This window comes from Cygnus olor, chromosome 15, assembly GCF_009769625.2.
Source record: "Cygnus olor isolate bCygOlo1 chromosome 15, bCygOlo1.pri.v2, whole genome shotgun sequence".
Lineage (NCBI taxonomy): Eukaryota > Metazoa > Chordata > Aves > Anseriformes > Anatidae > Cygnus > Cygnus olor.
Genome location: NC_049183.1, coordinates 13,660,131 through 13,686,909, shown reverse-complemented (window position 1 = coordinate 13,686,909; position 26,779 = coordinate 13,660,131). Strand labels below are relative to the sequence as shown.

Here is a 26,779-nt window from a genome sequence, read left to right as displayed (position 1 = left end):
GTCTTCCTTGAACTACAGATATACTACCAGTATACTAAAAGGAGCTTTTTGTCTGAGTGGCTTAATTAAGGACAAGCAAAGAGATTCTTCATGTTTGGGAAAAAATGACTTTTATGAGTCTAATGCAGGCTAAGAACTGCAGAGAAGAAAAGATGCCCTGAGCCATTTATCTTCTAAAGATTCTTGTACTGAAATTTAAGGGGCTGAAAGGATAAATGAAAAGTGTTTTAATGATGATCTTGCCTTTAATCCAGAAAGATCCCTAGCAGTCTCGAGAACTTTACTACAGAAACCTTCTGTCCATCATTAAAAAGTTAACCACTGGTGTGATACACTGTTAGAGTATAAGGTAATACCACATGTAATTTTAACGCAGAAAGTAAGAAGAATATTTTTACAGGAAAGAATGCAGATATTTGGTAATAACCTAACACTCTGCTTCCAGAAATGACAAGAATCTTCCATTACTTCCCCAGGATAGTAAAGGTAAGAAATGGCTGTCCTGTCTCCTTGGAAAGAAGTTTTCTTTGGGCAATGGCTGAAGGAATTAAGTAGAAAGACTGTAGTTTATGGAAGAAAAAAAAAAAAAAATATATATATATATATGTGATCCAGTGTATATAACAAACACCAAACCACCGAGAAAAGGAGCAGAAACTACTCTTGCAAGAAGCCTTCTTCTTTTGCAGTTGTCCTGCCCAGAATCTGCTGAAAGCAATTCAAAAATTCCCAGGATCTTGCTTTACTTGCTACGCATGGAGAACCTCATTCATCATGATGTTTCATACTCATTATTGTGCTCCATCCTTTGCAGAAGTTTTGACCGCCTTTCACTATTATTTAGCAATTTTATTACAGAATGATCCAGGAACACAAGATTGTGATGGACCTTGGGAATCATCAAGATGAGGCCTTCATGACTGCAGAAAACAACTAGTTAAAGTCCTTTTCACAAACAGAACAAGCTCCACCAGAAAATAAGCTAATTTTTCTGCTTCCTAGTATTTCTTTGGAAAGCGATTCCAAACCTCCCTACTCGGGTGGTTAGAAAACTTCATTAAATTTCTCATCTAAATAATTCAGAGCAAGTCTGTAACCATTTGTTCCTCTGCTAACATTGTCTTTTGGGTTAAATTGTTCTTTTCCCTATAGGGTGTTTACTCCTTTGTTATATTTAAAAGGAGAGCAACCATACCCCCTCTCAGAGTCCATTTTACAAGGCAAATAAATCAACCTCTTGTACAAAAACCTCTTCTAGTCACAGGTTGAAGCCCTGGTGCAAGGGACTGAACAAATAAACCAAACAAAGCGACAGCCTTGTCCACGGCTGCCTGGCACCATCACTCATGGACCAGCTGAAATGTTCTCCTCTGCAAGACGGAGAAGATGAGATATTGTTTATTGGCAATTACTAGCATATGTAGCATGATTTTGATTTTTTCCCCTCCTTTTTCAATCTCATGATTTTCCTTTTTAGTTTTCTATACTATAGTGAAGCTGCTTTAGCTCTGATGGTTTTGGAGGTGATGATTCTGATGGCACTGCAGAGTCATCACCTCCCTCTCTCCTGGCAAGGAGGATTCAAACCACAAACCCGAGGACTGTTTTCTACACAGACAGGGTAAAGGGAGACATTGTCCTACCCAGATAGTACATTGCCACAAAGGAGGAGAAAAGCAGAAAAAAGAAACAATATAATAAAGCCTGTCCATCATGGAAAAAAACTTCACAGAATGAAAAAAAAAAGAGTATATATTACACAGATTTGTATTTCAGTTAATTATTATCTAGAAGGAAGGTGCTCTTGGAAGGATTCAATGTCTTTTTCTATTAAAACTTTTAATCAAAAACATTTTTTTACTTAAAAAAAAAAGTTGAGGTAGAAATCCTACAGAATCTTAAAAGGAAAACACTACTGAAGCTGTTCCTCCCTACCCTGCCATACAGCTGCTAAGAGATAAAGCTTAATTCCTCACTGCAGTACAACACTGATTTTGTTGATAGCAGGCATTGTTTTCTTACGCTTTCATGTGATTCTCCATTTTTCCCCTTCTTTAAATTTAGGACAGGAAAGCTCAGAAAATAAATGGCTTGAAATCTGTCTTTCTCCTTGCCACAGAAATGATGATTCTCTCCTGAAAAGGGTACTCTGCTAAAAGGTCAGGTCTTCCCCTTCCTATGTGTCTCTTGTGGACAGAAGTCTGCTTTTGATGTAATGGATTATTTAGGGTTTTGTATGAAGGCCTGAGGGATCTGCTGAAACAGGTAAAATGATTATGAGTGGCAGGCCATAATGCTGTACAGAATTAAGAGAAACAGTTTTGTGCTCTTGAAAAAAAGAAAGAAAACAATGTAAGTTTGAATAATTGCTGTCTCTATGGTAGAAGCAGAATAGTACGTAACCCTGATGTTAACTATAACATCCTCCAGAACATTTGAAATAACCTTGCATTATTGATACAGCAGACCGCAATGGAAATTACTTATTTTCTTCCTACTTTAAATTTAAAAATAATGGACTGATTGGACCAAGCAGCTGAAAGCACAGATAGTGCATCTAGAGTTTGTTTTGTGAATTATTAACACAGCTCAAAGTTAAAAATTTAGCTTTGCTTGGAAATCTGCTCTCCCATTTAGCTTGACTGCTGTTTTCAGTTTACATTATTTCTTAAACGCTGCTGTGAAACAACTTCTTAATTGGAGGCTATTGTGGGACTTGAAGATTTTTGTTTATTTGAAAAATATAGTGCGGCTGAATTACCAGGACCTATTAATATACATGTAGTAATGACATATAATCGCCCACAACTCCCTTGAGATGGCTCTGGCACAACAACCCCATTTCATTTTCATGAAATAAAAAGCATCCAATTACCTAAACAACCACCTATTTCACATTAACTACACACCAATAATCAGTCAATTGGGGGAATGTTTATTTCTACAGTACATCATGCCTCACATTCTCTTTGTCCTTTTTTTTTTGGCATACCTTTTCCTTCACTGTGGGCTTTATTCAGAGGTGGGGCGACAGATTTACATCTCTCCACAATTCCTTTGGTAAAACCGTTCAACATGTCTCCTATTTGTTCAACATGCTGTAAGCAATGTTGTTACTTAGTATTATGCTGCATGAACTTGGGCCAGCAACCCAGTAGTAGAGCCAGGCATATTTTTAAAGTGCTTCTGCACAGCAATAAACAGACCCTCATACATACATTTTTTTCCAAAATGCAAGGAGCCCCATCTGTACTGTAAACGCATATGTACATTTTTCACTCTAATGCAATCTGTCCAAAGCTGTCCTTATTATGTGTGTGGGACATTGTCTCAGGAGTAGGGTGGGCAGAGGCTTTACAGCAGAGGTTACAGATAACGTGCAGTACCCCACTGGGTTCCCTCTATTAATGCTTACTCCACAAAAAGAAGCCTCAGACACAGGGTCACAAAATGTTCCGGCATATCCCAGGAGGCCAGTATCAGATTGAAAGATAAAGGAAGGCACAGGAAAGACGTATATAAATTGCAGACTTGGCATGAATTCTTTCACATCCAACTCAGACATATTATGGAGCGCTGAAACTTGCTTTCCTCTACTCTGAAGAAATCTCAGCTTTTAGCCCTCAGAAAGCCAAAAGGGCATGTGGAGCTCCTCAAAGTATGAGCAGGGTATCAGGCACAGCATACACTTCTGATTACTTCAGCAGCTGAAGGAGGCAGTATGCAATGTGAACAGCAGTGAGCTTTTCCTGATCCTTACCAATACCACACACCATTAAATGCTCTCAATGTAAAGATGCACATCTATTGCCCAACAATTAAAGGACAGGAGAATCTGTAAAAGTAATAATCTTGGGCATCTCTAGAGAAACTCTTACCTCCCAAGATTTTCCTCACAGGGTACAAAGTAAAAGTAACAGACAGAAATTTCTATCCATCACCAAAATATATGCCCAGAGCAGGAAACCAGGGAAGCAGCTGCAGTCCTTCAACTTTACTACACTCCTTCCAGCTCAGAAAAACAGCCATTGCGATGAACCATTGCGGCCAACAAGTCAAAGCAAACAAGAAACATCATGATTTTGCATTTTACCTACCTGCCATTGCACAAGGACAGATGAAGTAGTGTGGGGAGTTACTAACACAGAACTGGGTGGCTCATCTGGAACTAAACGAGAAAAACAAAAAAGTAACCAAAACAGTTATAGCAACAGGGTGAAAAATAGGCAGCTTATTCATCAAATTCTTTTTCTTCACTGCTGAAAAAAGTCTTCTATCCCAGTCACTATGTGGTGGGTCTCAAATGCAATGCTGCTGATATGAATATTGCAATCCAGGCAGAAGCCAGCCATTTCTCATACACTCCTTGCTCTACCTGTGGCCTTGGCAACTTGAGTAGGAATAAGAGAAAAGCTCAGGGCATAAATCTGGAGGAAGCTGCATCATGCCAGCTGCTCACAAACAACTAGCTAGAAATTCAAAATGAAGTTAAACCAGCTGAGTGTGTGCTTCAAAGCATGAACAAACCGCTCCCAAATTTTCCATGACATTTTTGCTATAGTTGGGGCAAGTCCACATTGTTGTTAAGAGTCTATGTCATGCCTTCCCAAGTTATTTTAATTAGGACAGCTTGATTTACCATGGGTTAACCCATTCCTGTGTCCATGGCCTGTAACACATCTGCACACACTCCAGCAGCTCACGTACAAAGAAGGGAAGGCTTATCAGGAGCTGACAGCCCTCTGCAGTGTAATGCTCTAGTGGCAGCACCAGGTTTGCTCAGCAGAATAAATGTTCACAGTTTGTTAAGGAGGTGAGAAGCTTTCACAGCCTTTCCCAGTTGCATTGTGAGGAGGTCAAGCACAACTCTGGATTCACTGCATTGGATTCAGCACAACTCTGGATTTGAATTTCAATTCAAAGAGAATTGAAAATAAAATTCTGAATTCCAAAACAGTGAGTCAGTATTGCCTCATTAGTAACAGTTACAGCCTGCACCACGCAGCAGCACTTGTTCAGGAAGGTGGAGAGTCGAGCTGCCTTTAAAAGGCTGCTAGGCACATCGTTTCTTCAAGTACTACAAAAATACTTGTTTAACTTAGGACACCCCCAAGCTCTGTCCTGTTTTTCTAATTTCAAGATCACATTCTTTAAACATTCCTCGGCAAAAATTTTTCCTATTTTTATATCTCCATGTCCTATTTGACTAGTCATTGCTTGTGCTGTATTAAATACTAAATCTGAGCACTGCATAAATACATGTATTCCAATATTACACTACTTCCCAGTCTAAGGGTAAATGCCAATGCTTTTTCTCACTTTGCAGAGTTCATTTCTCCATTGGTAGTCCCATTCAAGACATCAGAGCTAATTCTGCATTCAGGCATTGACTTTATACAATCAAGGAATTAGAAGCTGATCTCTAAGGCTAAAAATAAAAGCCTTGTCAATGTCATTCACAGTTTATTAGTCCTGATCTGCAGGATTAAATGCTCGTGTTTCCAGGAGCTTCGTGCTCTTTCTTACTTATACCTCAGCAATTTTGCCGTACTGCAGAGTGATGTGGATTGTGAGTGAAAACAATTGAAGAAACTTCTTCAAATGTATTCACGGTTCTACATTTATTTTTAATGATCTCCTGTAAATTATTCAATTTCTGCAAAGATAATGGTTAGTGCAGAGTTTGGAAGCCAATCAAACAGAGTTTAATTCCATTTGGAGACTCCTGAAAGTATGATTCATTCTGGGGGCACAGCAGGACACTTAAGACTGTCTGTTATTAATTCAGCCCAACCTCGTTACTACCTGTATCAATCTCCTATGAACAAAACCACATTTGATGTTGAATCTTCACTCCAGGCACCGTGGAGATCACATTGCAGCGGGTTCAGCAAACCCAGGAGCACACCGGAGCACCCATCCCACGGCAATATCCCCAAACTGCCTCTCCTCTGTGCTTACCATCCTGCAGGGTTGTGACTGCTTCAGTCTCTGTGCTGAAGTCACTGTCTCCGATATCGTTGGTTGCTTTCACTCGCAGTTTGTAAGAGGTGAACGGATTCAGGCTGCAGAACATAACAATAGGGCATCTAAGAAATCTCCATGCATCATCACAAATTGCTTCATAACAAGCTCTAAAGACAGCCTGCCCATTGGCAGCTTCTCTTCCCCACGCCACCTTTTCTTTGCAGCCTCCCCCAGCTTCATCAGGACATGGGGGTGTTCACGCCCTCAGTGCCACCAGCATCTTCTCAGATTGCCTTGGGCCTGAATTCTTAAAAACACACATGGATTCAGAGCTGAATCACACTCCAGAAAACAGCCATTAAGGTGCAGTGCATGGAGCAACCTATGACTGCTCTGCTGCATGGGGATGCAAAACCTGGCTTTCATGGTGCTGCATAAGCTTTGCCTGAGATATCCTCTGAACACACCAGCAGGTTTGCTCATCCTCAGCGCACAGAGAGGGAAGACAGGCACAGAGGAGGCAGGTGATGTGCAGGGTCAGCCAGTGAGTCAGGATGAAGTTGGCATTGGAATTCAGAGCGCCAGCCTTCTGACTAATCCTCTACAGCACGCCGTGCGATCAGCGTGTTTTATTCCTACTGAATTTTAAATTAACGTTATTACCTAGATTATTTAATAAAGACAGTAACAACAGGTTCCCTGCAGCTCTTTTATCGACACAGGGCTTTAAGATATGCAAAGAGCGATTTCCAGCTGACATAACCTTAGCAAAGATTCTTCTGGCTTGGTTTGGCAGGGAGAAGGTGTGGGGGAGGCTGCCTTTTGATTCACATGCAGAGTAGAAATGCAGAGCTGTAAGTTATGGGGGATTTATCTGATTAATTGGAAGTGTCTAGCCACCAGCTGGCAGATGTAACACTGACTACAACCCAAGTAAAGATGCTTGTAAGGAATGATTAAACATCAAGAGATAATGCATACTGATGGGCAGCACTCTAGCACCATGCACATACTACTCTTCTGGACTTTCGCAGGAAAATGCTTTTAGCAAGGGAGGGAAGAATGTTTTCAGCACTACCACCCTATTAGGACACCATTACTTACCTACAGCAACTTTAATAATTTGAATCATCTTCCTTGAAATACAGATCTTTTGTTTTCAATAATGACAATGTCATGTCTAAAGGACACAGTTGGTCTCCTTGATTTTAGAAGTTTTGACTGGAAAGATACTGGGTATAACACCTCCAGGGTTAATGAATCAGGTTTATATCTGTACAATAATTGTCAGTTTTTCTTTTTTTTTCTGCACAGTCAGACAAAAGGATACCAATGTATCTGCATCTTCTGGCACATGACCAGAGAGCAGCCATATATCACAGCCACTGATATTTTTATAACAGACCTGAAAAATCTGTATCTGAATGCTTTGAACTGAGTATTTTGCAAAAGCTCTCAGCCTTTCAGAAATAATCTGATTTGTACTAGTTGGTCAATAGTGGAAATGGACAGCAAAACAAGTACCTTCTCATAGACACTCAATTGTTTTCACAGATGTTACAAGGACTTTAATTACAACGGCATTGCTGAGGATATAATGAAGTCTGAATAACAAAGTTGAGACATTCTGATGCTATCTATAAACTTCAGTATGGAAAACACAGATAAAAATGGTTCTCATTTCATCTGGAAAAGCTTATATAGAGATAATTGCAATGCAGCATTAAGAGTGGATTTTAACATCAGTCACTAATGAAAGGATTTTTTACTAGTTGTATTTTACAGAGCACTGCATAGCTACATATGCTTTAGCCTGAGTAGCATTATCTACCATGCTGAGCTTTCAGAAGGGCTTCAAAAAGATGCACTGCAATTCAAATTTAATTAGATTTGTTGCATGACCTTCAGCAAATCTCTGAATTGCTTTTCATAACACCACCTCTACAATGGGATCGGTGACCCTCACTTAACCTGTCTCCCTCAAAAAGACCGTGAAGCCGAGTGATGCTAGCTTTGGCCTTCTAACTGCTCTAAGTGGAAAGCGCTGGAATTTCCATTCCAGGTTCATACGGTACCTTTCAATGATGCAGGATGTTGCCTCATGGCTGATAGAAGAGGAATAGGTTTGCCAGTCTCCGTTTGGCAGTTCTCGCACTTGCACCGTGAAATACCGTATTGGTGAAGATCCGTCACTTCCAGGGACCCACTTCAACTGCAGACTCCGTGATGACACATCTGACTGGGGGGTCGTCAGCTGCCTGGGAGGTGCTGGCCGTTCTGCAATTAAACCATAAATTGGTATTGCCTTGAGAGGCTATTCAAGCTAATAGAAAATGTGATAGCATAATTGGATTTTCATAGTGGCAATGCCACAGGAGACTGAACTTTTGGATTTGCCCCATGAAGTATAAAAGCCATCCCATTCCTTAACCTTCTGCAGCAAAGATGAGCAGTAAAACTGATTGTTATCTCCCTGCATAAAAGGTCATAACTGAACATACACTTTGCTAGCAGCAGACCTCAAACTTTTGAGGGTCATAACCTGGCAGGTTAAGGAAGAAGCATTAAGGAGCAGCAGCCAAGCAAACCAAAGAAGTCTTTAATGAAACTCAGGTGTGCTCCCAGCTACAACTGCTCTTTGACAGATCTTGCCTGTAAACTAGCTCACTTTTTAACCTGTGCTTTCTGCTTGGTACCAGGGGACTGTGTTCTCTCTATGCTACATTGCATCCTCTTCTGCCAGCTGCTCCCCAGTCAAGGCATGAAGAAGAGGAAGGGCTGAGCTGGAACAGGCTGGTGTGTAGCACAGTCCAAGTCCACAACTTACAGTCCATCCCAATACCTGCTTCAGTTCACTTCCAGACCTCCCCTCTTCTTCCCTTCTCATTTACTAATTTTGAATCTGCAAAGTCAGACCAGCCAGTGCCAACATTGAGGGAGATCTCCCCGAAGTAATCAACAGTACACCTTTAGACAAGGCAAGGAATGGTAACGCAGGTGTGAGCATGCTAGTCCCCAACTGTTTCAATATAGATCTCCTTTCCCATCACTGTGTCTCTGCACTCCATCGATTTCAATAGAGAAACTCTATAGAGTGAGGAATAATTGTTTAATTGTTTATCATGAAGATTATTGATTCTGATTAAAATGTGTGGCATGTAATAAAGCAGAAATTGATTGGAGACACTGCAGTGACTTGCTTTTGAGAAGCAATTCAATTCAACTTCATCAGCACTCGTTTCCATAAACATCCCTCTGATGGCATGATTCCTCACTGCTCTGTATGGCGAGCACATTATTTGTTTGCCATCCCCTAAAAACATTTCCTATATGTTTTGGCACCTCTCTGCAGCATGCTCTTGCTGACATCAGTGCCAAAAGATTTGTAAGCTATTAGCTGTAGGAAGCCCTCAGTGCCAGCTGCCTGCGATCCAGAGTACAATGCAAAAGGTCAATGCCTTACACTGACAGGCTGAGACAGGTATTCAGGGTTATTCTACCAAAGGAAGTGAGTGTTATGTGGGGGTTTAATACTTTCTGCTGATAAGCTTTAACCAGCTTGCAGTTTTGGGCAGGTCAGATCTTGCAGTCAGTCTCCCATGATTGGGTTTCTTTCTGCTGCTAATGGGAGATCTTAAAATCTCCTGTATTGCAAGATACACTTTGTGACTGTTTGTAAAAAAGCATTAGTATAAAGAGTTTATTTATGGGAATTTAGCCACAAGCAAATGCTCAGGTGAGCTGTTTGTGCAGGAATGTAAGGCCAGGCCATATGACTCAATGGACTCCTTTTAATTTCTTGCTACATTTACATCTTCTGACTCAGTTCTGCCTGGGTCCCTGGTGCTAATTAGTCTGAAGGGTATCATGCCATTATGTAGATCCAGAGCTCTACAGAAGCATGTCTGGAGAATACAGCTACAATACAGCTCAGGACCTGTAAATCAGAGGTATCATTGTAAAATATAAAGCTTTATATTGGGATTACTGCGGGAATTTAAAGGGCAAGAATAAGTGACCAATTTTGCTGATCTTTGAGGGAATTTTCATGCCTGCTTACCTCACTATCAAGGACAACAAGGATATTAAATGTGTTTTTATTAATGGAAAGTAAGTATCTTTTCACTCTAGAATATTTATTATGTATACAAGTTCCAGGCTTGTTTGTTTACTTGTTCACAGAATAGCTGCGCTAGATAAATTTCTTTATCATCTCCTCACACTAATCTTGTTGATGTAAGATTATACATTTTTCTCTCTACACTTTACATATGGGATCACTTCAGTTAACTCTCAGTGCCTTGGGACTCAGTTCCACAGCACACACACAGACACAGTAGAGCCATCCATCGAAAAGTGAAAGAGTTCCTTTTATTTTATGACTTGCCTATTCAAGATAACCCTAAAGCATTGACAGCAACAAGGGATCATTGTTCCTGCAGTGGAGCTGGGAGTTCTGCCTTGAGCTATTGTGTATCCAGCAACAGCCTGTGCATGGTCTGGGAAATCTGAGCACATTTTGTTGAAAAGGAGAGGCTCTGAGCTTTGAGTATTCACTTTATTGGGCATGCCTTTTTTTTTTTCCCCCTGAAACTTATACGTTTGACTTTAAACTTCCACTTTGACAGCAATCAGACAGGGGTGGAAGAAACCTTGAGCTGATAAATCTGCTTGATGGACAGTATCTTTAGCAGAGGCACTTTAAGTTTCCTAATACAGCTCTAGAGGTTCTTTCTCTAAGGACTGCACTATTACGCACTGGGAAGGCTGCATGTGACCTGGAGAGCTATGTTGGCGGGAATTTTAACACCAACCACACAGGATTTAAGTAGCTGAAATGCAACCCATCCATTTTCCCTACTGGTGGTTGAGTATCAGGCCAATGACTTCTCTTTTTCAGAAGTGTTATAGGAAAAGAGTAAGGAAGATGTGAGCAAATAGCATGTGAAATCTTTGTTCTTGCACTAACTAATTTGTGGAGTGTAGAAAGGACTTTTAATGAGAGATTGCTTGGTAGTCATATTTTAAGAACCAAAAATTAATATTATTTGTAGTATTATAGTGCAAGTCTTGGGCAAGAGCCAAGACCATGTACACGTGCACACACAAAAGTGCTAATAGTTGAAAGATGTCTACAGAGGTCTGCTCTAGCTACCTGCTGAAGTGTGCTTCTCTCTGAACGGTGTTTTTATAAATCATGGAAAGTGTATGGTAGTAATATTTGAGGGTGAAGTTTTATTGAAAATCAATATGAAAATTGTACAATTGATCAAGGTGGCACATGGCACAAAGTCCAACGATGCACAAGGAAGTGAGGCTGGTAACATTGCCCCAGCTAGTTTTGACTTCACCAGCTTGAGACCAGTAAATGCTTTGCAGTGGAACATGGCATATAATGCAAGAACAAAATAAAGCCCACACTCTTGTTCTCTACTAATATCTCCTCTTTTAGCTCTGAATGAAAAAAGAAATCTTCTCAAACAGAAAATAAAATTTTTCTAACTGTTAGCTCTGGAGATCCATTCTATGACTGGATAATTGAGCTGTTACTTGAGCCAAAGCATTAGAAACAAGCAATAATGCAGACCAGATTCTGTAATAACTTATATTACTTATAACTTTCACATTTTGATACATTTATCATAGCATCCGCATTCATTCGCATACATGGAGCTCTTACTTTCTTCAGGTAGGTTCCCTACAGTACAGAATTTGAGGATGCAGAATGTGAATAACCATTTTGCGCCTGATAGAAGAAGTAGAAAAATTCTGGACAATCCAGATGCAAACACTCTGCTTGAGTTTACAGCAGTGAAAAGGCCAAAGTAATTACTAACACACTAGGTTGGACTGAGGTGTAATGGAGGAGCCATATGAAGAAATCCTGCAACATCACCGACTCTCATTTTGTGTTCCCTAATCAACGTAATTCATCCATCGTTTACGTTCTTAAGCTTGCAATCTTTCTAGAAAAGAAGAGAGCTGAAAAAAATAAAACTATTTGACTGCAGAAGGAGGCTGCATATGGCCAATATAGCAGCTGATGGAAAAATCAATCTCCAACTGCCCGGCAGGTTAGAAGAACTGCCTCTCATAAAAGTCTGTCTTGCTCACCAGGTTTCTAAAATCATGATGTTGCTATGGCTTGGAGCAGGTTTATGGCGTGAGAAGGAGGAGGTGTACAGGCTGTAGCTTGTTATTAAAATTCCCCTAAGTGCAGCACAGGCTCTAAGGCATGCAGCAGAAAGCTCCTCAACCTGTGGCTGCAAGCATTACCTCTTTTCTCTGTCGTGATCACTGTGGCTTCTAGAGGCTCCCCCCAGCCCTGCCTCGTCTTGGCAGACGTCCGAAAGATGTATGCTGACTCAGGGGTGAGGTCTGTAGCAGTAAACTGCCTGACTGTTGAACCAACCTCCACCGTCGTGAACTTGTTAGGGCTGCTGCTGGCCAGACGGTATGCAATCTGATAACCTGAAATCACAGTGTCAACAGAAGAGAGTAGAGAGGTTAGGATGTTTTTCTAGCAGGAACAAAAGAGCACCAAAACTATTAGTTTATTGTAATTACTTGTTTAACTGGACCAGAACTAAGTAATTTGCTTCCTTTAGGGCTTTGAAACTCTGCTATATGCCAGCCGTCCACAGTCAGGTGCAATACCTTATGGGGAAATTACACACTGCAGCGCACACAAGGGTCCATTCAATATTATCTGCCCTGGAACTGATTTAGCTTTCCATCCTTCATCCCAACAAGACACAAAAACGTATAATCTTTCCTGAGCATACTTGTACCTTTTTGGGAAGGCAATGGAACAAATAGTTTATGCAATTCATCTCACCTGGCTCAGCGAGTTCAAGACAACACTCTCTCTTTCAGCTTTCCACCCAAACGTGCACACACTGCTCTTCCCTCTTACACACACCACAATAGCACTTGTTGAAACTAAAAGTTCTTCGGCTGTTGGATTCCCGAACTGTGCAGCCTTCATAACACCCAAGTAAATGCTTGCCCCTGCTTTTTGCATTTGCCTTTATCTTAGCTCTTTCACTCCCCTGTAACTGTACAGTGAAGGCTGGGACTGGCAATAAAAGCATTTTCCTTCTGTCTTTAAACATTGCTGTCCCTGTCCACACCCCAAGGAAGAAGCCTGCAAGCTGTGAGGTCCCGCTTAAATCATGCTGCGCTTAATAATCAATTTTGTGGATGCCTGCAAATGGTAGCCCTCACTACAACCTGCCTGCCTGACGATTACGAGCTCACAGTTTAGTGTGTATTATTAATGATACAACTGTGCAAAGGAGGGCGTCCAGAGTTCTCACGCACCACTAGAAACAACTGGCCCCCATAAAGGGCCTGCCAAATGTTCAAACCCATTCTGTACATCCAGCAATTGAATCAGGCTCTCACTTCTGGAGCTTGATGGTAACTTTCAGTCCAGCTGCTAACTTCCAAAATCAATTAATACCAGAACTGGTGTGGGGCTTTATTACTCAAGCTGAATACAGTTGTATGATTAAATGCTTCATGAAGTTACGCAGGGCGGAGGGCAGCCAGCAAATCCAAATCAGAGCAGCTGAAAACAAAATTGTCATGACATGATTCTGCCAACCGCCTGCTCATCTTCCGAAAGACAAAGGGGTCTGCAGACACCTGAGACCATCTTTTTCTCTTGGAATTAATATCCCAGCTAGAGTTTGAACTCCCACCAAATTTTGGCTGTAACAAGAACATGAGCCAAACTTGGTGTGCTCCATTCTTGAAGGTCAGTGCATGAAAACTGCACATTGTATCTTACCTGTAGCTATTAGACAAAATCAAAGGCATTTATTTTTCACTGTGAATATCCAACGATTGCCACACGCCCATTCATGGGGAAAGACACAAACAGAGTTTGTGCACTCTCTTGAGTAAACGCCGTACTTGTGTGTGGTACATGCTTTCATGAACAGTGAAATTTAATTGGGATACAAATGGTAATAATTTTGGTGTGCTGATTCTCACAGTGCTGTTGATGAAGCCCCAGCATTCCCTTGCCCTTTTTTTCCTTCCGCAGCTGTTAGGAGATGGAGGGCAACAGCCATAGCTGCCTTACATAGAACAAACCTAGCTGCACAGCCACCTCTAAGAGTAACCCGGCCTTCAGAGCACCTGTGGCAGCCACCCACACCTGAAAACATGCCCCAGGAACAGAAAGCTTCCAGCACCTGAGCTGGCTCATTTCATGCTGCCATGGGTATCCCCGTGCAGTGCCGCAGTCTATGTGCTGGGTACATTCGTACACTAACTTGTCCACAGCTGGGTGGATAATGCTGGATTAATACATAAAACGTGGCCTGATTCTGAGAACTCCTGAGCATGCTTACATGCCAGCAAAGTCTTAGGGTCTTACACTTTGAATATCTCATTTCCTCTCCTGCAAACTATCTTCTTTCACCCACCAGCTCTCCCATTGCTGGTCCCATGTGTTTCATCACAATATTTCTGTATCTTTAATACTACGGCATTTTGATCTTTTGCAAAGGTCCACAGGAACATGGAAAGCAGTGGAGGGAAGAAATGGATACATTAGGATCTTTCTTGTTTATACAGATGTGCAGAACACAGGAGTGAGAACCCTGGTGTAAGATCTCAATAAAGTGGAAAATAGAAAGAGAAAAGCACTGGGGCAATTTTTACAGCAGCAGAGAAGATGAAGGAAGAAGCAACTAAGATGGCTAAAGAAGTTTGATAAAGCGACTTAAGTTGTAAAGAATAAGACCTGGAGGGAAACAGACAGTATTAAAAGAATAGAAAACCTGATTTATCTAGTTATTATAAGATATCTGTGAAATATCATTGTCAAGCAATTTTCTCTCTTTTCTAAATCATTCTAAAATATGAAGTGTAGTTAAAACGTGAGGAGGAAATAGAAAGACAACTATTTACTGCTAAATGGTGGTACTCATGCTAGAAAGCCAATTACAAATGTGCACAGATTAGGCAAAGGAACACACACTTATCTAGGCCATCATAACAACTTACACAGGAGTGGATCCTTGGCTAATGTAAAACCTAGTTTAGCCATGAGAAAAAAAATCTCTTGTCACACCCTGTCTCAGACAAGTTCTGCAAACTCCCTTTCAGTCCCTCTCTTTGAAAAATAGCACCAGCCACTGCTGTCCCCTCCCCTACACGTGCCATGCTGGCTGGCAGCTGGGGCAAATATCTATTTTCCTGGGTATCTCAGGAAGACTTTACACAACCATAGCCTACACCTTTACATATTTCCTCAGAAACTCAACACTTCCCTCAGCGTGATGCAAAGGTACATATCCAGCCTCTGCATCTGAACTCGGCTCACTCTTGTTGCTGCCTACAAACCTCCTGAGACACACTCAGTATCTTAATTTTGATCCCCTACATCACCTTCCACTATTAGACAATTTGGGCAGCCAAGATACGTTCTGTCATAAAAATCACTGCTCTGAGTGACACGGAAGATGTAATAATAAACCACAGCTCAGATAATAATTAGGGCTAACACAAGATCAAAAAGATAAAATTATTAAGTTGATGAATTTCAGCAACAAGGGAGGGGAGAAGACAGGAAATGTTGGGTGAAATTAAACGAGGCAAATCAATAGAGGTAAATGGAAAGTGTTCAAAGAGAAATTAATGTATGCTTGAGGCAATATGTAAGAGGCAATACCTGTGATTACTGCAGTGGATGAATAAGGAAGCTACATTCCCTTACTAGATTATGACAATAAGATGTTACAGATACATTAGATAAAAAAAAAAAAAAAAAAAGTAAAATCAAAGGTTATGAATGAAAGTGAAATCTTTAAAAGGTGATCACAGCAAACTTTTCCAGGAAAGGAGCATCTTACAGAATGTTAATCGTCTGGATGGTCAGTCAGAGGAATATGTACTGTTTTCTTCATTTTTCTTTCCATTTTTTTTTTTTTCCCTACATAGCATTAGATCCCAAATCTTTTCTGTTATTGGGAGTTCTGCTGTTCACCAGGCCAAACTAGCATAACAAAAAACCTGAAAGATCAGCTCCTCAGGAGTTTATTTATTCATTGAAACAAGGCTTATTTTTGCATTAGCATCTTCTTAAGTATTTTTTGCACAACTGCAAGCAGTTTCATGAGCTATGCTTTCTGAACTCAATAAATGGCAACAGTCTGAACTGCCTGTTAAATGTTAGGTCACTAACACAGCCAGCAGATTCCCCAAAGCAAACAGGCAGGAAGATGACAACACACCATGAATATAAAAAAGCTTTCAAGCTCATCACCATACAAAGCCCTTCAGAACTGACAGCACCCGCTCATGCAGGCCATGGTGCAGCAGAGATACAAACACTTATTAATTTGTCACAGAACTTAGGGAAAGCCAAACGATACTGGGAGGTTACGGTCTGCCTGGTGGAGCAGCAATCCAGTTTGTTGATTTTGCTGCTTATCTGTTTAAGGGCCAGCGGGTGTGCAAATGCAGCCTAGGATCAAAATACACATTTGCAAACATGGATTACATCCAATTTTGTTTCTAATTCTCAGTGGAGTTCTTACACTCTTTTGCAATAAGCTTCAGGTGAACGCTAAATACAAGCATACCATGAGGAATACTAACCAGGAAGGATGCTGGCTGAGCTCTTGTTTTTAGGGGAAGCTCATGGATAGACTTGCATATATGCACATTAATGCATCATTTTCCTTTAACAGTGTTTGAAGGAGCTATGCTGGGTGCTAGCTGAATGGAGTGCAGAAAAGAAGACAGAGTTAAGTCTCGGATGGTTACTGTAACATTCCCGAAAGGAGAAGTGGAAATATCTAGCAGTTCTCTACAGTAAAATATTTAAACAAACAAACAAGTAGTTTTCCCTCTTGGTGCCTGCCAGTATTTCATCCTGCTAATCTCTCTCTGAAATGCTAGAACATGTTTTGATATAGATTACAAAAATGTTAGCTGCAAAGGTGCTTGTATACTCAGAGGACAAAGCTAGCAGAGCAGGAACATTAGTTCAAAGGCTGTGAATATAAGTTGCTCTTGCAAAAGAAAAAAGTATTTTTTTCTTTGCAACCCCACTAGCGTATAACAGGGCACCTTGCAAAGCGATATTAACTTATTATTTTCCAGTAATTCTACTTCAATGTGCAAGAGGGTGGTGGTTACAATGCTCTTTCAAAAGTTCATTGCAATAATAAGATTTAAAAAGTGCACAAGAAAGAAAATAAACTTGCAACCTTTAGAATGTTATTTTTTTTTTTTAAGCTATTTTTGAAGCATTCCTCGCTTCTTAGAAAAGATCACAGAAGTAAGTACCCAATGTAATTTTTACTTTTTCTCTCTGACATTGGCAGCTAACTACTTCCTCCAGGAACCTCAGTTTTTCTACTATCAAAAAAATAGAGGAGTGAAAACTGTTGAATGAAGACAATGGATTTCAAAGAGGTGGACTGGGGGAATTGGTAAAGCCCCCTGGGAAGGAATTCTAAGGGAAAAAGGAATTCAGGTTAGCTGACAGTTTTAAAAGAAACAAAAATAAAGGTACAACTATCCCAATGCAGACAGATGATGTTAAGAGCCCAGTATGTTTGCATTCAGACCTCACTAATGACCTGAAAATCAGATCTGAATTGTACTAAAAGTTGAAACAGGACAGATTACTAAGGGAGTGTATAAATAGACAGCACTAGCATGTAGGGACAAAATCAGAACAGCTAAAAGTGCACAGTGAGTTATAACTTAAAGGGCAAAGGCAGTGAGAAAGATTTTAGAAATACTTTAGAAATACAAGAGACAGAAAGAGAGGTCAACTACTGGGAATAAAAGATGAACACAAGACAGGTGACACAAAAGAGCAGAAGGCTGATACCTCTGCTGCTTCACTTTCACACAAAACCCATTGATATTGACTAGATACTTAACACAAATTAAAACTGACAACAATAGAAGTATGGATGTAGGCTAGAATAGAGAATAGGTTAACGAATATTTAGCTAAGCTAGATGTAATCAAGTCAGAAAGGCCTGATGAAATTTGCCCTGCAGTGCTTATATAACTAGCTGGAGCCATCTCTGAATAATTAGTGATTATCTTCAAGAACTTGTGGAGGGCAGGTGACATGCCAGAATATTACCGAAGGGCAAGCAGAGTACCTTATCTTATAAAATGGAGGAAGAAAAAACAAAGGAGTTATGAACAAATTAAGCTAAAGTTTAATACCTAGAAAGATCCTAGAAAAAAATATGAGGAAAGATATAAACATCCATGAGATAATTAAGTGCCAGGGAACAGTTAATATGTATTTGCCTGGAACAAATAATAAATATCAAATAATTTGTTTTCTATTTTGATGGTGTAATTTGGCCAGGTGGGAAGAGTAGATATGATCCACATTGACTTCAGGTAAGGCTTTAATATGGTTCCACATGGCCCTGTCAAAAGCAAACTAGAGAAACAGAATTTAAGAAAAATACTGCACATTTTGCCTTGATCACTTAAAAAAAAAAAAAAAGTCAAAATGTTGTTAGCAACAGTTTGCTAACACATTGGTAAGACATATTAAGTAATGTGTAATGAGAACAAGTCCTGAGTCTGTTTCTGTTCAGTATTTCCATTAGTGACCTGGCTGATGGAATTGCCAGTCTACTTGCAAACTTCAAAAATAAAACCAAATTGTGAGCAGTTGCGAACCCTTTAGAGGACAAGACTGTAATTTGAAGTGATCCTGTTAATGAGAAGAGATGGTCTGGAATCAGTAAGATGAAATTCAATAAAAATACATGCAAAGTATCACGCTCACAAAGAAAAAGCTTAATGTACACCTAAAAGAGGGACTGACCTTGAGATGTACTGCAGAAAAGGGGAAGAAATTAATAGCGGGCCATAACTTACTTCATTACAACACCAGTGCTGCAAAAAAGACAAGACAGGACCAGGTACCCTGCGATGTGTTACTGGGTACAGACTGTGCAAGACATAGAAGACAACAGTCTACATGCTAAACATGACAAGCATGCTAAGGGACACCTTTCACCTTCCCTTCCAGCCCCATACTTGTATGATTTTGTCATCAATGTTGTGGCACTCGACTAAGAATTGAACGAGTGGATGAATTGCACAGGGCACTGTGCAAAGACAAAATAAAAGAGAGTTCTTACTCCACTGAGCTTGCAACTCCAGAAAATAAGGCTGACCAAGTGCAGAAACGGGAGACATTGCAACAGTCCAGGGAGCAAAATATCTTTTGTACTTTCTCATCATTTGTAACAAATGAATTTTTTTTCTCCTTAACCACATCCTGTGATTCAAATCCCAGTCTCTACGAAGAGCAAACTTAGATGACACACAGTTCCTTAACAGAAAGGCAACAAATCAAACCCAGAAGACAACCTGAAAGCCAAGCTTCCTTGAGCTGCAGTGAAACCCTGCGTTGATCTGTCTCTGACAACTAAGTGGTGCCAAGTTTCACACAAACTTTCTTTCTTGTGCTAAGAAGATCCCTGCAGTGGCTGCCTTTGGACCCCATTTGATGATTTCCTTGCAACTTCAGGTGTCAGGATTACCTCCTGAGCACCCCCTGTGAGAAACTACACACCTAAGCAAAGACTCTGACTTCTTGACTCAGGATCTAAACAGAAAGACAGACTAGTCCTTTACTTAAAGGGATATTTAGAGGGATAATCCTTACTCACCTGCTAAGACTATCATAAAATGTGTTGAACATAGCACAGAGCACAGACAAAATTATCATGTAAATATTAGCTACGTTAATTTAAGAGGCAAGAATAGATTATTGCATTGTAAAAGCCTTCAATGTTTTTAAAGTACAAGTAGCTGCTGGTATACTCCTGGTGCAAAGGCAACCCAGGATTTACAATAGCAGGAAGGTAAGAAGGTTTTTCATGAATTCCTGTCATTCCTTGCTGCCCCGGTTTACCTCAATAAAAAGCCAAGTGTGAGTTAACTCCTTGCAACCTGACGGAAGCAGTAAAACAGAAGCACACGTGAAAATGACAAGTTAGGGATGCCTGGCAAAGGCAAGTTGGAGGAAGGAAGGGAAAAACCAACTCTGTCCTGCTGTCGCTCAACAGGCAGCTTGCCAAACAGCCCAGCCAAGCAGGTTACAAATCCAAATGCAGATAGAAAGAGAGATGACAACTCAAACACAGTGCCATGAATGAAATGCAATTCTGACTCAGGAAAACACGCGCCACAGAGCCTGGCAGAATTTTCCTCCTCACCACAGGGTACCACGTCTCTCAGCTGATATACCAGCCTATTTTCTTTTCTTTAGCCATGGATCTGCTTATGTGTGGTTTCTAATCCGATGTGCAAGGAAAACCCAACATCCACAGAGCACGCTCTGGTCTCCAGCCCCCTCCTGCCAGCCCTGGGCTTGCTGCTCCCTCTTACCCAGGATAACTCCATTGGGCTCCTCTGGTGGCTGCCAAACAATTCGCACCGACGTCAGCCTCACCTCGGGGAACACCAGCCTCACGGGCGGCCCGGGGGCTGGAAAGAGAAACAGAGATCACGCTAGCAGGCACTGTGTGTCAGAGGAATTACAAGTTTTCTGCTTATTTTACACGGAAGGCAGCCCAAGGTGTAGCTTGCCAATAATAAATAGATGGTTAGGAGCGCCCACGTACATGCATAACACATTTACTCTGAGGGATCCTGTCCACAGCCGAATGCCTCCAGCACCCACGAACTCCAAGCACAATACAGAACTAGTACACCCTACTGTGTTTTACTGCACATGTGAAATGAGTTTACCAGGATGCTCTGACAAATGAGCTTGACCTCTGCAAGTTATCTCCTGGTGGTGTAGCGGGGAGCCCCTGCGAGCCAGCCGCATCGCCGCCTTGTCACCAGATAACCGAGCACATCCCACGAAGCAAGTCACCGAGCTGCCTTTATGGACAGGAGTTGTGTCAGCTTAATCTACTTCACACCTGCTGGAGCTGAATAATATCTCCTCTCTGTGTCATCAGTGCTAGCTTTGAACTGCCTTCTGATTTTACACATGCATTTTAAACACATAGGTCTGAGCAGGAGAACCCGAGGCAGGTGAGGTGCACGTTAATACGGACAGCTGGTGGCTGCATTGACCATTCCAGGTTTGCAAGGTGAGGAGATGTTAATTCACACATTTGCATCCACAAAATTTCCCCTTCAGCACAGATTCCACCTGCGTGTTACCCCTGATGATACTTTTAATTAAGCTGAGCCCAGAGGAGACACAACATATTTATGTCAGGAGTACGGAGATGGAAGAACAATTTGTATCATTTGCCAACATGCACTTAAGGAGGGAACTGCTATAATGGGGTTATCTTAAACAAACAGTTTTAAATATTTCTCATTAAAGTCTGATACATACAATTCCATGAGTGCTCTTTTACTCCCTGCAGAGTTCTGCTAACAGCAATTTCTCTTTGTTTCCTTTCAAAGAAAAGCTATGTCACTACAGAGGCTGAATGCTGAGAAAACGGCTAAAAGAAATGCCTGGGAGCTGCTGTCCCTGTTCTGTCCCATTCCTGTCCCTGCATGCTCTTGCACCTTCCCTGCACTCTGCAGAAAATGTCTGGTTAAGCCAGGAGTCTGAATGTACTTCAGCCCAACCAAATAGCCTTAATGAATTTGCTTGTAGATACCAATGTTTATTCCACTTCTACTGGGAACATTTTGACAAAGAAAGAGATTTGTTTGTTTGTTTTTCTTCATTGGGAGTAATAAAAAGAAGCCTCTTGCACAGATACTACCCTTCATTTAATAGCAAAAAGGTAATGAAACTAAAAGCAACTACAGCATCTGCAAAGCAAAAAATGTTTTAAAAGTTGAATTAAATTTCTGTACAACACCACCAGCAGAAATGCTCTCACCCTGCAGGTGTGTTCAAACAGAACCGGGGTGAGGAGGGTTGCCCAGGGTCTTTCAGCACATCAAACTGCACTCCAGAGTCCCTGAGCTCATGGGAGGCACTAGAGGGAATTACAAAAGGAAGCTGGTATGATACCTTCCACGGTCAATGCCTTATTCTTTTGGAAAAAAAAATGAGAATGGATTACTTAAGCAGCAAATTCCACATCTCTCCTTCAGTCCAATCAGATCCAGATTTGTTTATTGCTTCCAATTGTAGCATTCTACTTTTTCTTTAGAGCATGATTGAACTTCAATAGACATTTATAATTGGGCTCTATAAATTGTTTTCAATAGAAACTGTCTACCTCAAGCTTCAGAGTACAAATAATTTTAGAAGAATTTTTCCTCTTCATCAGCTGTGGGGAAAGAGGAAATGGGCGACTTTGGTTTTCGATGTTTTTGCCAATTCTCATCCCATGATTGATGGAACAGTTATATTAGGTAACGATCAAGTCCTTTTAGTTCAAAGTTGAAAAAAAAATCCAAAAAGTCTTAGTGTGGGCTGTCTTCTACACCTACATCACTAAAAGAAAATAGAGTTAAAATTTGGATCACGACAGACCCTTATTTTGGCAACCTGTACACTTACCATCATCCTTGGTTCTTTCTATAACTGCAGGAGAGCTGGGGACTCCATCTCCAATGCGAGTGAATGCCAAGACCTGGATCTCATAGAGCACATATTTCCGCAAGCCAGACAGCAGGCAAGACTGAGTGTGGTTACCTCTCACTATTTGGCTCTTTGGTTCAGAGTCTAAATCTTTTGCTTTGAAAAGTATCTGTAGAATAAATGCATACGAATACGGAAAGAAAAAGATATTACTGAAGGAAGGGTATGCATTTTAGATCCTTCCTTTTCACAAGATATAAAATGAGATTAAATACACCAATCACCCCTTTCAAAAACAGCACGCTTCTGATATCTTATCTGGTTGAGTTATGGATAATATTAACATCCCCCAAGTGAACAATAAATTATAAATGCAAAAACGTATCCAGGTAGTGCTTTAAAAATGTAGAAAACATGAAACTCCACTTGCATACCTTGTAACCCAGGACGAGACCATTCTGCTCTGACTCAGGGACTGCGCTCCATGTCAGAAGGATCTGGGTTGAACTCACAGCTTCAGCAGACACGTTCTCAGGAGGAGCAGAGGGAACTAGAATCGGACAGCATTACCAACAGCAGAAATAGGTAAGACACTCCAGATCATTTTGCTCCATCTCCCTGTCTGCTTGGGATTGTTTTGGGATCCCTTAGAATACTACTCTAATCCCAAAGGACTTGAATACGTTCTGGACAATCTCTTCTTTTCTAGTATTCATTATACATTACCTTTACATTTCAGCCTACTTAACACTTTCTTACCAGTTTGTCTCAGAAATCACAATGTAAAGAGCTAAACACTCAACGCTAATCACAGTCTACAGAAGAATAGTAAATATAGACAGACATGAATAAACTTGAGGTTCTATATATTTGCAGTAATTAGAATCAAGTTTAAATTGCTGGACTTCTACAAACGTCTATCTCCTAGTATTTCTTTTCCTTACGCTTTATTTCCCTATGCCAAAAGCTAGAAATCTTTATGAATGGGAGTTTATCTTACAGTATGATCTGCTCTACCATGAAGTTTTAAGCCACCCTGGCTTCCTATATTATCCAAAAGGAAATTATAGCATCTTGTCTAGAGTTAGCAATAATGCCAACCACTGGACTGCACCCAGACCTCCCAGTTCAGTAAGAAGTGCTTTAACCTCTAAGCCTTTTGATTATGTGATGGTGCTTAACATTTGCAATACATCAATTATAGACAGATACATTAACGCAAGGTGTATTTTCAGGGACTGATATGGTGTAAATGAAAGATATGCCTATTTCATTTATGTTGCAAAATTGGCTCTTATGAAACTAGAAACATTATTAGAACTGATGGCACGGGAACACTGTAATTTTCTCTGACTCGAGAGAGGAGCAAACTTGCATTTTCTCACGCCATTAAAACTCAAACCACTGCAGAACCACCACACAACTGCAAGCTTTTGTGGGCAAGCTTAATAGCACGCAGTGTTATGCAAGCAGAATTGGAGGCTATTTTTAAGAGTTCACATTTTATGCTGCCCTTTCACATTTTTTTTCCTGTGGCATTTCCAATATCTGAAGGGTGCAATCTTTCCTAAAGTGTGATACACCTGTCAGACCTCAAGAGAACACTCACCAAGTTGTGTTACACAAGTACTTATGGACAGTAAGGCTTGATTAGGTGCTGAATATATCACAAAAAGGAGCACAAATCTCTGTCAAAAGTAATGCTGTCCAAATGAAAGAACAGATCAGCTGTTTTGAAGGCTAGCTTCTGAAGCTCCTAGCAACATGAACAAGATAATGAGTATGACACCGGAATTAATATAAATGGAAAAAAAAAAGACACTAGTCCCCACCCTTGTGCACTCAAGGTTAACCACAGAGATAGTCATTTCTGAAACAATTTCCCTGTTACCAATTATTTGGGACATGAGGAACAGAGCACCATCACATGACACTGCAGCAGACTAAAATCCTATTTTTTTTCCCCCTCCAACGCTGAAGTGCTCTTCTTTTTTTTTTTTAATCTTCTCCTAGATTTATCCCCCACAAGGATATAATTATGTTAAAGGAAAATAGATTGCCAGGAGCCATGAATGTCTTTGGATAGCTGCCATAACTTTATCTGTAGATCTTCACAAAGAGCTACTCCCACATGAATCACTTCTGGAGAGAGAAAGGGTGGAGGTGGGTCGCAGGAAACCAGAATGCATAGAGGAAAGAAGCCCTTTCCAGCCACATTTATTTTTATTTTATCTGGTTTGAATCCTTTCAAGAGTGAAAGTTCCTTTATTTTACAAATATTTCTTTTTCTCTTTGATCAGCAGCCATGAGATTTCCCGAATTCACAAAAGGTCAAGGCTGTGCCCGGGCTGGCCCTGTGTGCATGCTTTCTTTGAGGTGTGTGTACAATCACGCTGCTGGCAGGGGGACTCTAAAGCTAACAAAGGAGAGAATGGTTTGTTGGAAGATTTATTAGCTCAGACTCCTCTTAATTCCCAGTGACAGTCAGAGCAGCTGAATGTCCCCTTTCGCTGGGGAGGATATAAACCCAACATCTAAATGGCAAAAATACTTGTGTTGATCAAGTATTTTGCTACATGTTAGTTTTCCATTGCTATTCTCATATTGGTGTTGAGAATTTTATTTTAATATGGATGTATGAATTCCAGGCCTCCAACTGATAGTATGGATCTTATTGTTGCCTATCTTTTGTCAGGTAATGCAGTTTGATCAGCCATTTAAAAATGAATTGAAATGTAACCTTCATTTCTTTGACCTCCCTACTCTCTTAGGATATCCTGTTTCAAAGTAATTATAGTTTGCTAAGACTGATTAGTGACTTGAGTGAGGCATATAGATCCTTCTGTCCTCTGCAAACTCTATTCTCTAATGCTGTTTCCTTAACTATTGCACTGAAGACTTAGTTAAAAGCTCCAAAGCAAAGTTCTCATTAGCAACCTGCAAGAACAGTGCAGAAGCCAAGCAACAGTGTCCATAATATCCCAGAGCTTTAAGGAAATGAACCACTTGAACTTCAATAGGAAAACAAGTTTTTAAGGTTATCTGTGTTGGCATCCAAGATTGTGCATCCTCTTTCTACAGCTGATATAACCATATTTAATATACAGCAAATGATGCTGTTTTATGTCTCTAACTGGGCCAAAAGCATCTTTCAATAAGACAGTCTGAATTTTGGCTAAGAAAGCTAGATAGTATGATACAGTGGTTCTCTCCATAGCAAAAACGTACCACAGCTGCAGTACACAATCATTTTGCCTATAAAATTAGATACTGCAGGCCACATTCTCAGCTTGTATCAACTGACAAATCTTGCAGTGACATTGGACCACATCTGAATTATCAACTGATGCACCACGGTAACTGCTTCATGAAAGTCTGTCTCTGACTTTCATCAGAGATTGATCCTTGTGACTGTGCTTGTGTAGGAGCTGATTTTGAAGACAGGTATACACATTCATGCATCTGAATGCCAGAAAATATTAAGGAACTGGCTAGGTGTACCTGAGATGAACTGTTTGAAAATGAGAGGGTTTGTATTTAAAACACATCAGCCCTGTCATGGTTGCTCTAATAAATCAGAAGTCTTCACATTTTCTTGCTTTCTCTATACCATACCTACTACCGTTTTCAGTTTGTAGAGTGGAAATTCAGCTTGTTACTCTGCACTTATTTTACAATGTAAAATCAAATGAGTTATTTATTTAATTTCTAACATTAAAAAACATTTTAGATTGGTAAAGCCTGTCCTGTTTAAAAAAATCCTACCTCATCCCCCTCCATCTACAGCTTTTGTAACCAAGAATTTCATTTTAGGGTTTCCCAACTGTTTTTTAAGTCTGGATCACCCAAACCCACTGCATTATTTATTCTCTCTTTTTCTTTGTTTTAAGATGTTTCAAATTCAAGTACTCCAGAATCAGGAGAATACCTTTACCAGCCTGCTCCTTTATTGTTAGTCTGTGTGCTCACTCAGCTATTAGTGATAAGATCTCATATCACAGTACAGTTTTATTTTTAATACAGATTTTGGACTCCAGTGACTGTACGGTCATTAGATAGCATGAGCTAATTTAGTGCCTGGGCTCTAACTTCTGAGGCTCCTTGGATGGTGTAAAACCCAGAACTGTGAGTTCTGCCAACGAACCATCTTGGACAATGTCACCTCTGGCCCACTGTGAGGGATGTTTAAAATCTGCAGCATCAGTCAAAACCCACTTTCCTAGGAGTCTGTATCTATAAAATGGAAAAAGAAATATTTAGGAGACCTGCTTTTGAAGTACTTTG

The 26,779-nt window shown here is 40.5% G+C and overlaps 1 protein-coding gene across 5 annotated transcripts in view; it reads right to left on the bottom strand.

The window, feature by feature from the left end:
* SDK1 (sidekick cell adhesion molecule 1) overlaps positions 1 to 26,779 on the bottom strand; it is a 394,723-nt gene that overhangs the window by 52,367 nt on the left and 315,577 nt on the right. For all 5 annotated transcript variants that reach the window (XM_040574955.1, XM_040574954.1, XM_040574956.1 and 2 more), the window contains 7 exons: positions 22,930 to 23,045; positions 22,475 to 22,664; positions 20,374 to 20,472; positions 12,244 to 12,438; positions 8,043 to 8,244; positions 5,962 to 6,065; positions 4,098 to 4,168 (listed from right to left, as the gene is read on the bottom strand). In XM_040574955.1, coding sequence (XP_040430889.1) covers positions 4,098 to 4,168; positions 5,962 to 6,065; positions 8,043 to 8,244; positions 12,244 to 12,438; positions 20,374 to 20,472; positions 22,475 to 22,664; positions 22,930 to 23,045 — 977 coding nt within the window. The remainder of the gene's footprint in view (positions 1 to 4,097; positions 4,169 to 5,961; positions 6,066 to 8,042; positions 8,245 to 12,243; positions 12,439 to 20,373; positions 20,473 to 22,474; positions 22,665 to 22,929; positions 23,046 to 26,779) is intronic.